Below are 12667 nucleotides of genomic sequence, written 5' to 3'. Positions count from 1 at the left end.
ATGAGAATTCAAGTTACTTAGAAATATCCATTCTTGATTGATTATAATGATATAGTTTGTCATTATTAAAAAATTTCAGAGAATACTTTACTTTTACAATATTATAAATTTACTACTCTATGCGACCAGGAACACAGACGTTGAGAAATATTTATTCTTCATTTAAAGTGATACTTCTCCATTTATTTACCTTTTGATGAAAATTACATGAAACACAAGCATTTTTATATCCATAGCTTATTTGTTGACATAGATCCACATATTTTTCCCATAACTTTCTCACTAATTTTCCAAACATGTTCTGTTTAAGTCCCTGTCCATCTAGTCAGTCCATTAGCTATAGACCACAAATCAATGAATAATCACACATATGGCTATTTCTCATTACAAAAAAAATGTATGATTATGTGTTTTAGAGTTTTTAATGCTGTGAAGAGACACCATGACTACAGCAATTCTTATGAGGAAACATTTAATTGTGGTGGCCCAATTGCAGTTTCAGAGGTTTAGTTCATTATCATTGTGGAGAAGAATATGTTGGCATGCAGGCTGAGGTGATGCTTAAGAAATATTTGAAAATGTGACATCTTGCAGGCAACAAGAAGTAGACTGAACTTAGGGAAGCTTGAACAAAAGAGCAAAGGCTGCCTACAAAGTTACATACTTTCTCCAGGAAAGTCATAACTCCTAATAGTGCCACTCCCTTTGTGGGTCATTTAATTTCAAACCACCACATTCTACTCCCTGGTCCTCAAGACCTATACCCAAATTCATTCAATACATTTTACTAAGTTACATAGTCTATAATATTGTCAAACCTGTTGCAAAGGCTCTTCTGAGATGAATGGGGAGCTCTTAATTTTAACTTGCTTATAAAAATCAAAATCAGAAAGCAACTCACATACTCCCAACATATAATGACACAGGTTATGCTTTACTGTTCTAAAATATATGGAAAGAGCATAGTGAGAAAATACTGTAACAAAGCAAGACCGAAAAACACCTGGGAAAATTCCAAACTCTGTATCTTTATGTCTAATGTCAAATGACTCTATACCATTCAGTTTTGTTTTTCCCTTGAGGTGATTTCACTCCCTGTTAACAGCTCAATTTGGTAGATATCTCATGACTCTGGCATCTCGAATGTCTTGGGTTTTCCAAGGCAATCCAGGCTTTAACTTCACAGCTTCATCATTTGTTGAAATAAGAAGCGGCGGGCTGCGTCCCCGGCACCCAGCAGCCCCCACGGCTAGCTTTACCCAAAATAATTACACGGAAACTGTATTCTTTTAAACACCACTTGGCCCATTTCTATCTAGCCTCTTCTAGGCTAGCTCTCGCACCTGGACTAGCCCATTTCTAATAATCTGCTGTAGCCCACGAGCTGGTTTACCAGGAATGATCTTAATCTGCATCTGCCTGGAGTGGGAGAATCATGGCGACTCCTGACTCACCTTCTTTCTCCCAACATTCTGTTCTGTTTACTCCTCCCACCTATGTTTTAACCTATGAGGGCCAAGCGTTTCTTTATTGCTTAACCAATGAAAATCAACAGATTGATATGACACTCCCACATCAATCATTGACCCCCCTGATACATGTCTGGCCTCCGTGGCTTTATTCCAATAGCATCTTTCTTCTATTCTTAACTCTAAACCCAGAAACATCAAATGGCAGAAGCTGCTAAGTCTGCTGCTTTCTGGAGCTGGAACACGACTCTCCTCACTCAGTTAAATCTTTATCAGCTGTCTGTCTTTCATGGTCTAAGCTTGGCTGCCCTGGAACTTCCTCTATAGACCAGGCTAGACTTCAATTTATATTTATATCTTCACCAACTTTCTGTTTTCTATAGTTTTCCTCACTGCCTAAACTTGGCTGACTTTGACCTTGCTCTGTAAACCAGGCTGGCCTCAAATAAGAGCTCTACCAACCTATACCTTCTGAATGTTGGGGTTAAAGGTTGAGTACCAATACACCTGGCTCTAAGATGTTCTTTAGTTCCTTTTAAGTGGTGGAAATTTAAGTGGGATCTTGCCCCAAGGTCACCACTTTAGTTTTTCCTTTATTAATATGCTTATAACCTTGAATATGGAATTTATCTCTATTCTACTTTCTGGTGCTTTTTTTTTCTCCTCAAAATTTATAGTTTGCAATTTATCCTTCTCAGGTATTTCCTTTTTATGATAAATCTCCATTAGATTTACCACTAAAAGCCACACAACAAAGTATATACTATGGGGTGTTGAGATTTCTTCTTCAATGAAATTATTCCAAATCTCTTGGGACTCATGAAGAAGCAAGACATTAATGTTCTGCGTTTTCAAAATGTCCATTTCAGGAGCCCCTGCAAAATACTGATATTTAATATTTGACCGTAGTGTTTAACTTCTTCATAACATTGAAAAACTGAACTATTTATGATTCTATTTACTAGTCAAGCTTACAGAAACATGTTAAATGATCATTTCCTTAAAAGGCATACTGTCTAGTCACCAATGTGATTATATGAAAGACAAGCATTCTAGACAAGTACAGTAAACTGAGATTTAACAGAGTCCAGGCAGGTTTGGACAAAGCAGGAAAATTTCCCATGAGAGTATCTGATATTTTTGAGTTCTTGATATTTCTCTAGGCATAAGAGTGATTGTGTTGATGTCTTGTTCCCATGTATGTACATGCATGTAGACAACAGATGAAATCCTCATGTGCTTTTTTTCTAAGCACAAGCTTCCCCTATTTCTTTGAGACATGGGCATGGAACTTGGAGAGTATTATACACGTAATGACGAGTAACCTCCCTAAACCACTAGTCTCTGCCTTCAAAGTGCTGCAATTTAAATGTGTGCCACCTTGCCTGGCTATTTTTTAACCATAGGTTCTAGATATTAAACTTAATTTCTAAAATTTGCATAGCAAATATTTTCCCAACTGATCCAATTACTAAACACTTTATAAATTTTAAAAGCAAATATCTTAGTATTTTAAGGCCCCATTTTTCAAACAGGTTAAGACTGAAATTTGCTGTTGAGTATGTAATAATTATTTTTCATTTTGCTGCAATTTTTCCATATGTGTGATTCTGATTTTAGTATGCTGTAATTTATGAGATGCTTTGAATTCTCCTTCAATTTATGCCATTATTCTGCTTTAAAGTGTCATTTGTTATTTATATATGTAGATGTAAAACACGGTGGAAAATTATAAGTGGTTTGCTAATGAGGGAGGTAAAATCTGAAATATGACTTTGATAATCCACAATACTAGCTTATGATAATAAGTTTCAATGCATTTTCAAACTTCTGTAACTCTTATTTTATATAGTGCAATATTTCTCAAAAGCTTCAATTAAAGATTTTAGAGTATGCTGATAAGATACTTCATGAAATGTCAAAATAAGAATGAAAATTGGGGAGGAAAATCTGAATAGCTAGGGCAATTTTGTAGGAACAATAATGAACTTAAGTTTCAAGTTTTTCACATATGACTACAATATCCCTTTTCTCAATTCCTGCTACTGCATTTCTTATCTTTAATGAACATTTTAGTAAGATGCTTGAATCTAGAGAAAATCCCACATGATTTTAAAATTTTATTTAAGAACAATATTATTTCTCTGCTTCGTTCATGAAAGTTGTATCCATTGGACAGAATTCAGAAGGTTTGGCAGCTCTCTGATTACTTTCCCACTCAAGAGACAAGAAGGATGCTAATGACTCAACTGTGGGCAACTGAGACTTACATACATTGAAGGAGCTACAGATTATTTCCCCAGTAGAGTAGAAACTACCATTAACCACCTTGTTCCATATAAAAAGTTCTTTTTTTTTTTTTAATTTTAAAAAGATCTTAAAGACTTGTGAAAGCCAGGTTTTCTACAGAAGATGTGTGGTTCATTCTAACTTTGACAAATTGTAAGTAATGAAGGGCTGTTTCTGCTTAGATTGAACACTAAAGGTAGCTCATTGCCAGTTATCCAAATGTAACATCATGGTCAACAATTTAGAATATTATGTTATAATTTGAAGGTTATGAATCCTTAATTGACCATATTTCATAGACAAGAGAATTATTTAGAACCTTAGTGATATAATGTTTACAAATATACACTATAATTATATTAAACTTTCTTACATATGTTGACAAGTAAGTTTCTATTGTTTAATACCATCTTATATAGTATCTTAAAAGTATGTGTACCCTAATGCATATTTAAGAAATAGACTAATAATTGTATTTAGTATATAATACCTATGATTTCCTATTAATTTAATAAAATAATATACTTTTAAACAATTTAGACTATATTTCTTTAAGCATTTCAAAAAAAATATTTTAAGAAATTTTTGTATTTTTCTTCTATTTGTTTTTCATCCTGATACAAGATTTTGTTGTAAGTATATATTATAAGAGAGTTCAGACTCTTTGCCACAGTAGCTCAAATCTCCTCCATGGCATACTTATTTTAAGGTAAGAGATAGAATTTGTAGCTCTGTCTCATTTACTTTGTGATATTGATGTTGCTTATAGGGTTAATGTAGATTTATTCTCAATGGCAAATTTTATAATTCCATAAATGTGTGATATTTTTACTTAATTTATCTTTAAAGTTTTGGCCATAAACTAAATGTGCATTGTTTAAAAATATAAGTACATTTATAAGAATAAATTCGAACAATTTGAATGTATAAAAACAACATTTCATGTACAATAAAATTCCTTTTCATTCATGTCTAAAGCATGAATGATACATTAATCATACAAATATGTTTACATTTAATTTCAATATCTTCTAAAATATTTTTATTCTTCTCTCTGTATAACATTCCAACCACTGTTAACCATCCTCTGTGGTCCCACAGTCCTTTTTCTCACACCTCCCTTTCCACTCAGTATCCATAATCTTCCCTTCCATTCAGAAAAGTGAAGACCTCCCAGGGATAGCAACCAAACATCACATACCAAGTATTAAGATTAGAAGACGCAATGCAGTAGAAGGAAAAGGGATCCAAAAGCCAGCAGAAGAGTCAGAGACAGTCCCCATTGCGACTCTTAGAAGTCCCACAAAAAGACTAAGCTACACAACAATAACATGTGGAGTGGGCTAACTCAGACCCATGCAGGATCTCCGTTTAGTGGTCCATTCTCTGTGATCCCCTGTGCACCAAGATTAGTTGATTTTGTGGGTTTTCTTGTTGTGTTCTTGACGCCTCTGGCTCCTAAAATATTTCCTCTTCCTCATTTGTAGGATTTTCCATGCTACACCAATCTTAACTGTGGATCTTAGCATCGGTTTCCACAGTTACTAGATGAAACCTTTCTGATGACAATTAAGTTTGGCTCTTGCCTACAAGTACCGCAGAATTTCATTAGAAATCATTACACTGAATTTTTTTTAACAGTTGTCTTTGGTTCTATCCTAAGTTGCCGAGTTATCTAGATTCTGGTTCCTGGTCCTCCAGAGAGTGTCAGGGGTAGGTTCCCCTTTATGGCATGGGTCTATTTTGAGGTGATGTGTCTATTTGTGTGAATAACTCTTTCCCTGTTCATAAAGATAGAAAAAAAATTTAATAATCATTAGCACATTTGATATGCTTTTGCTGGGTTGCATTTTTAACTCTGGAGAAAAATTATTTAAAAATTATAACTATTCTCACTGTATTATTGTTCATTGGTGACCATCCATTCTGATTTTTGTCCTATAATTATAAAATGACAGGGAAAAAAATCCCCTATTAATTTGAACAGGTTAATTTGTGACTATACATCAGCCTCATTAATTTGAGAATGCAAAATAAAATTAAAATATATCTTTAAGAGGAAAAATTTTGAGGGTAGAATATAGCAGGAGTGTGGCTTCATAGCTATGCAGATTCTAACAGAAAGTCAGATGTGTCATGCTTCTGATTTCCAAACTGTTGGAAATTAATGTGTTTTTATAATATAGCACTTACCATTTCTTTCTATTTTGTCTTATTTTAATTTTTATATGCAAGTCCTTGTAGTTGCTTATATCAACACATATTTATTCTCTATCAGGGCGTCATCTGCTTGAAGATATGAAGTTGCTGATTTCAGTACTCCATTTTTCAGAAGAAACATAGGTTGTGTGTTATTGTTTTTGCTGTTGTTGACTGTGTTCTTATGCTGACATTTTGCCATCTGAGTTTGCGTTGATTATAGGTCTCAGTGCCGGTTCCTGGGTCTGTCTTTTTTAGATGGATGCTTTATTCGTGCTTTTTTTATTCCTGTTTGGTCTTCTGACCTCTGTGGCCCTTGGTTGATCATGAGGTCTCTCCTGGGTTGGGGGAAGGGATTTGGTGGACACTGTGGACTATCCAGCAGAGAAGTTTCACCGGTGTTGAACGCTGGAATGTGGTGATTAGAAGGGGAAGAAGCTAGGGATAGGCTGATCTTCTGGCAGGCTTCGGTGGGCAAGGGTTGTCTGCTCGAGGAAACCAGGATAGTGGGGGAGGTCCATGGGTAGGTGTTCTACCTGAATTTTTGGCAGTCATGACCTATGACTAGGAAGTGGGTGTCTGGTGTACTGACTAGCGTGGCCTGTGGTGGAGCTTTCCTGAGGGAACCCAGAGAGTGTGGAAGGTCCACAGGCAGGCAGTCATGCCTGAGAGACGACCAGCCCCAATCTCTGTGGAGACTCCCTACTTGATGAGAGGCCACAGGTGTGGCCAGTACCCCTACATACAGAATCAAAAAATCAGGGCTCAATAGAGTTCAGGGAGAATGAATCAGCAGTCAAGGAGCCTGCATTGGTCTGTATTGGTCCCTTCTGCTTACAGGATGTTACAGGAAGCCCGCTTGTTCGTCCCAGCTGCCCACAACCAAAATAACCACACAGAGTCTATCTTAATTAAATCACTGCTTGGCCCATTATCTCTACATTATTATTGTCTAACTCTTAATTAATTTAACCCATTTCTATTAATCTGTATATCACCACGAGGTTGTGGCCTACCAGCAAAGTTTCAGCACGTCTCTCTGACTCCACACTTTTTTCTCCCATTTTTCAGTTTAGTTTTCCCTGACTACCTAAGTTCTGTCCTATCAACAGGCTAAGCCAGTTTTCTTTATTCATTAATGGTAATCACAGCATACAGAGGGAAATCTCACATCAACATGCTGTGGTTGGTTATCTAGTATGGGGATGGGGATGTCTCTTTTTCTTTTACCAGTTCAATGGACACATTTCATCCTACTGGGTTGCCTTAACAGACTTGATATTAGGGTGTATGCCTATTCCTAATGCATTGTATTGTGCCATTTTCAGTTGGTATCATTCAGATGGCCTGCTCTTCTATGAAGGATTATGGAGGAACAGTGGATCTGGGGAAGCAGATAAGAGAGGTAGGGAACTGGTAGAAGGGTAAGAGGGAGAGGATGCTGAAGTTTGGGTGCATTCTAAGGCAGAAGAATAAAGAAAAATCAATAATAAATATCATTAAGAAACAAAAGAGTTAAAAGGCAGAAAAACATATGGTTCATATTAGTAAATAAAGCATATTTATCAGTGATGTGAGAAAGTATACGGTGAATTATTTTTCTGATGCTTACCTTAAGAATTACAGGACTGAGGCCTGGAGGGATGGCTCAGCCGTTAAAGGCTAGGCTCACAACCAAGAATTACAGGACTGAAATGAATTAGTTCCCCTTCCCACTTCCCCCGTTCCCCAGATTCACTGCTCCTCCAATTCACTCCATAAAAGAGCAGGCCTTCTGAATGAGAGTAACTAAACATGTCACAATACAATGCAAAAATAGGCAAAAGAAATTGTGTTAAGTCGTACCTTATATTTCTAAAAAGAAAACATATAGATAATTGCAAATTTTGGTGTTACATAAAAGCCATTTCCATTTTACAAAGTGTGTTATGGATTACTTTACTATTTTTAATACTGAGAAAACACTCACAGAATGCAAAATGAAATCTGAAAAGGAAAGAATTGTCATATATAATGACACTTGAGATAGTTCACTATTCTTAAGACAAAGAACAAATGAAAACACTGATCTATATTGTCGTGGCTCAGGTCTCAATATTAATGCCATCTTAGGGTGGCATTAATCTCATGAGTCAGAGATCCAGGACGTATTTTAGGTGAGATATTTGGAAAAGTGGAGGTGACTATGTATTGAAACCCATGCGTTCAGGTTAACTGGAAATGAAATATTTTCAAATGGCTATCCAAAGAATGTTGACATTTCCCTTGCCACAAGATTAGAGCAAGTTTATATTCTTCCTAAGGAGAAGGCTGATGGATATTAAAGAATAAGACAGAGGTTGTATACAAACCTCTAAATTAAAATCTCCATTCTATAAACTGAGAACACTGTGACATAAGAGAGGTCTTCTTATCCTTTCCTATTCTGCGATAATTGATAAAAGGGAATACACTAATTTTAGCTGCAGTAATTTGAGTCACCATGTATACACTTTTTGCACATATGTGGGCTACTGCTGAATTTTCTTTCTTTGTTTCATCTATTACAGGGTCAGCTCCAAGTGTCTCTCACCATGATGACTACCAGATCCTGGAAGAAATCTTTTTATTTATTTATTATTCATTTAAACCTCATAATAGTATGTTGTTAGGAAGGAGCTGTAGAATGATGAAAACATGAATGAGGAATGATGGCAGTGTGGAATCATACAGGTGTAAAGGAATTCATTCTGATCGGCTTAATGGAAAATCATAATTGGGAGGTTCCCCTCTTCTTGTTTTTCAGCCTAGTTTATATCATCATTCTTGTTGGTAATTGGGGGATGATTATGTTGATCTGTTTTAATGTTAGACTTCATACTCCAATGTACTTCTTCCTTAGTAACCTTTCTTTCTGCGACATCTGCTACTCTACTGTCATTGCTCCAAAGATGCTGGTCAATTTCCTAGCAGAACACAAGACTAGTGTATTCTTTGCCTGCTTACTCCAGAGTTTCTTTTTTGCAATTTATATAACCACAGAGGTCATCCTCCTGTCTATGATGGCTTATGATCGCTATGTGGCAATCACCAAGCCATTAATGTATACAGTTATTATGACCCACCGCATCTGCACTCAGATGGTTCTGGCATGTTACTTGGGTGGCCTCATTAATTCTCTGATTCACACAATAGGTCTACTCAGACTGGACTTCTGTGGCCCAAATATTGTGAATCACTTCTTCTGTGACGTCCCTCCTCTTCTGAAGCTTTCTTGCTCTGATGCACACATCAATGAGATGCTGCTTTTGATCTTCTCTGGAGTGATTGCTATTTTCACCTTTATTGTTATCATTGTGTCCTATAGCCACATTCTCATTGCCATTCTGAGAATTCGCTCCGTAGAGGGGAGGCGCAAAGCCTTCTCTACTTGTGCCTCACACCTGACAGCTGTGACATTACTTTATGGTTCTGTGGCCTTTAGTTATATCCAACCAAGCTCTCAGTACTCCATGGAACAGGAAAAAGTGTCTGCTGTGTTTTACACCTTGATCATTCCCATGCTGAACCCTCTGATTTACAGCCTGAGGAACAAGGATGTGAAGAAAGCGGCTAAGAGGTCCATTTGTAGGGGAAGGAGCAACTCTTGACTCTATCCTTTCTCTGACTCTGCAAACTTGAAGTGAATCTTCAAACTGACTTCATGGAGAATTATGAGTCTTTTGTAAAAGTCAGAGGAAAGTATAGATGAAAGTATTTTTAGTAAAATTTATTTATCAAATACTTTATTGTCTCAGAGAATGCTTTAAATGTCCATAATGCCATGGCTTTAATGAATCCTTTCACTTGGGTTTACAAAGTATTCATATAATCAGAAATAATTATCTCCCAACCAGTTTCTTAAATTTTTAAAGTGTGGTACCTATCTGCACAAAACTTAAGCTCATATATGCAGGTTTTGACTAAACAAACTTCTAAAAATTACCTGTATTTTGATAATGGCTGGGACATGCAAATTTAAATGTGATATTCAATGAAATTTGTCCGGTAAAGAAGAAAGTGAGGTTTTTTTTTTTTTTTTCAGTTTAACAAGATAGCAGTCTGACTGCCACATGGGGATTTTAAGTAAAGAGGGAATCCATGGCTGTCACTGCCTAACCCTAAAAGATCCTGCCACTGGATAATTCAAGGGCTGAGAGAAAAACCAAACACTGCTGTTCTACTAAAAGAAGATAATAATAAAAAAAGGACTCTTGATGACATCTTGTATACTCATAAATGAATTTCTTGCTCAGCCATTCTCAGGGATGCTTCCTCCTGAAAGAGATGAGAACAAATATAGAGACCCACAACCAAATAAAAAATATGAAAAGAATGAGACTTTTTGGAACACTTATACCAATATGAGATGTGCTCATCAAATCCCTCTTCTCAGGGACCAGAGACTCCTGTGGAAGAGAAGGCAGAAGATTGCAGTAGTCAGAATTGATTGATACCAACAAAAAATTACCTTTTAAAATAACATGATCAAAGATCGTATGAACACAGCTAGACTAAAGAAGCATGCTTAGAACATACACTATTCTGTTGCAGGGCTTACACACACACACACACACACACACACACACACACTAAATAGGTATGAAGTTTAGTTTCCATGAGTTTGTCGGTTTTTTGGGGGCAGCGTGGTTGTTGCCTTCTAACTTTAATCCGTGATGATCTGATAAGACACAGGTGGACACTGATTTTTTTTGTATCTGTGGAGGTTTCCTTTGTTACCAAGTATGTGGTCAATTTTTGAGAAGGTTCCATGAGCTGCAGAGAAGAAGGTATATTCTTTCCTATTTGGGTGGAATGTTCTATAGATGTCTGTTAAGTCCATTTGCTTCATTACCTCCAATAATTCTCTTAATTCTCTATTAGGTTTCTGTCTGATTGACCTGTCCCTTGGAGAGAGAGGTGTGTTGAAGTCTCCTACTACTAGTGTGTGTGGTTTGATGTCTGCCTTGAGTTCTAGTAATATTTCTTTTACATAAGTAGGTGCTTTTATATTGGGGGCGTATATATTCAGGATTGAGACGTCCTCCTGATGAATTGTTCCTGTTATGAGTATAAAGTGACCGTCTCGGTCTCTTCTGATTGATTTTAGTTTGAAGTCAGTTTTGTTAGAAATTAGTATGGCCACACCTGCTTTTTTCTTAGGACCATTTGCTTGAAAGACCTTTTCCTAACCCTTTACTCTGAGTAGGTGCCTGTCTTTGTGGTTGAGATGTGTTTCTTGCAAACAGCAGAATGTTGGATCCTGTTTTCGTATCCAATCTTTTAGCCTGTGCCTTTTTATAGGTGAATTGAGCCCATTAATATTAAGTGATATTAATGTCCAGTGGTTGTTTACTCCGGTTATTCTTATTGCTTTTGGTAGTAGAGATTGTGTGTCTCCCTTCTTTGAGATGTGCTCGTGAAGGGTCATTAGATGCCTGGGTTATTATAGGCAGTGTTGGCAGTGTTGGATTCCTTGGGTTGCGATTTTCCTTCTATTACTTTCTGTAGGGCTGGATTTGTGGCTACGTATTGTTTAAATTTGTTCTTATCCTGGAATGTCTTGTTTTCTCCATTGATAATGAACGATAGCTTGGCTGGGTATAGTAGTTTGGGTTTGCATCCATGGTCTCTTAGCTTCTGCAGAACCTCTATCCAGGACCTTCTGGCTTTCATAGTTTCCATCGAGAAGTCAGGTGTAAGTCTGATCGGTTTACCTTTATAAGTTACTTGCCCCTTTTCTTTTGCAGCTCTTAATATTCTTTCTTTAACCTGTATATTTTGTGTTTTGATTATTATATGGCGAGGAGATGTTTTTCTTTGATCCAGTCTGTTTGGTGTTCTGTATGCTTCTTGAATATTTAAATGAATATCTTTCTTTAAGTTGGGAAAGTTTTCTTCCATAATTTTGTTGAAAATATTTTCTGGGCCTTTGAGCTGTGACTCTTCTCCTTCTTCTATTCCTATTATTCTTAGGTTTGGTTTTTTTATTGTGTCCCATAGTTCCTGAATGTTTTGTGTTGAGAATTTGTTGGCTTTGCTGTTTTCTTTGATCTGTTCGTTTATTTTCTCTATGGTGTCCTCAGCATCTGAGAGTCTTTCTTCTAGCTCTTGTATTCTATTGATTATGCTTGTTTCTGTAGACTCTGCTCGTTGGCCTAGATTTTCCATATCCAGCTGGTCCTCAGTTCGTATTTTCTTCTTTGCCTTCATTTCAGTTTTCAATTCTTGAACTGTTTCCATTACCTGCTTGATGGTTTTTTCTTGGTTTCCCAGGGTATCATGTACATATTTACTCATTTCTTCAAACTTTTTGTTATACTTCTCATCCATTTCTATAAGGGCATTTTTTACATGTTGTTTAAGGGACTCTATTATCTTCATAAAGTCGATTTTTTCCACTTCTTCTGTGTTAGGTTGTTCAAATACTTCTGTTGTAAGATCATTGGGTTCTGATGTTTTCATGTTGTTTTTCGGATTATTGGGTGAATTCTTGCCTTGGCGCCTGCCCATTTCCTCCTATTGATCCTATCCAATGGGTCCTTTAAAAACCGGATCAGGTTTCCCTGCTGGCCAAGGGCTCCGCTTACAAAATGCCCTCACTCTCCTTCGTGGTTCCTGCTGCAGGCCAAGAACCCTCTCACCCCTCCAAAGGATCTTCAGGACAGGACCAGGCTCCCCTTGTGCCAGTG

General features: G+C 36.7%; 1 protein-coding gene across 1 annotated transcript; it reads left to right on the top strand.

Moving 5' to 3' along the window:
• The first annotated feature begins 8647 nt into the window (after positions 1-8647).
• LOC121459071 (olfactory receptor 1052-like) lies at positions 8648-9586 on the top strand. The gene has a single exon (XM_041668580.1). The coding sequence runs from the start codon at positions 8648-8650 to the stop codon at positions 9584-9586; it is 939 nt and encodes a 312-aa protein (XP_041524514.1).
• Positions 9587-12667: the final 3081 nt, after the last annotated feature.

Source organism: Microtus oregoni, unplaced genomic scaffold, assembly GCF_018167655.1.
Source record: "Microtus oregoni isolate MIOR12 unplaced genomic scaffold, Mior012 000018F_ref0000195, whole genome shotgun sequence".
In the NCBI taxonomy this organism is placed as follows: Eukaryota; Metazoa; Chordata; class Mammalia; order Rodentia; family Cricetidae; genus Microtus; species Microtus oregoni.
Note: the sequence above shows the minus strand (reverse complement) of the source record. Positions and strands in the feature narration are given on the sequence as shown.

Bases quoted from the DNA above. Each gene is read 5' to 3' on its own strand.
- LOC121459071 (XM_041668580.1), top strand. From the start codon at position 8,648: ATGGCAGTGTGGAATCATACAGGTGTAAAGGAATTCATTCTGATCGGC.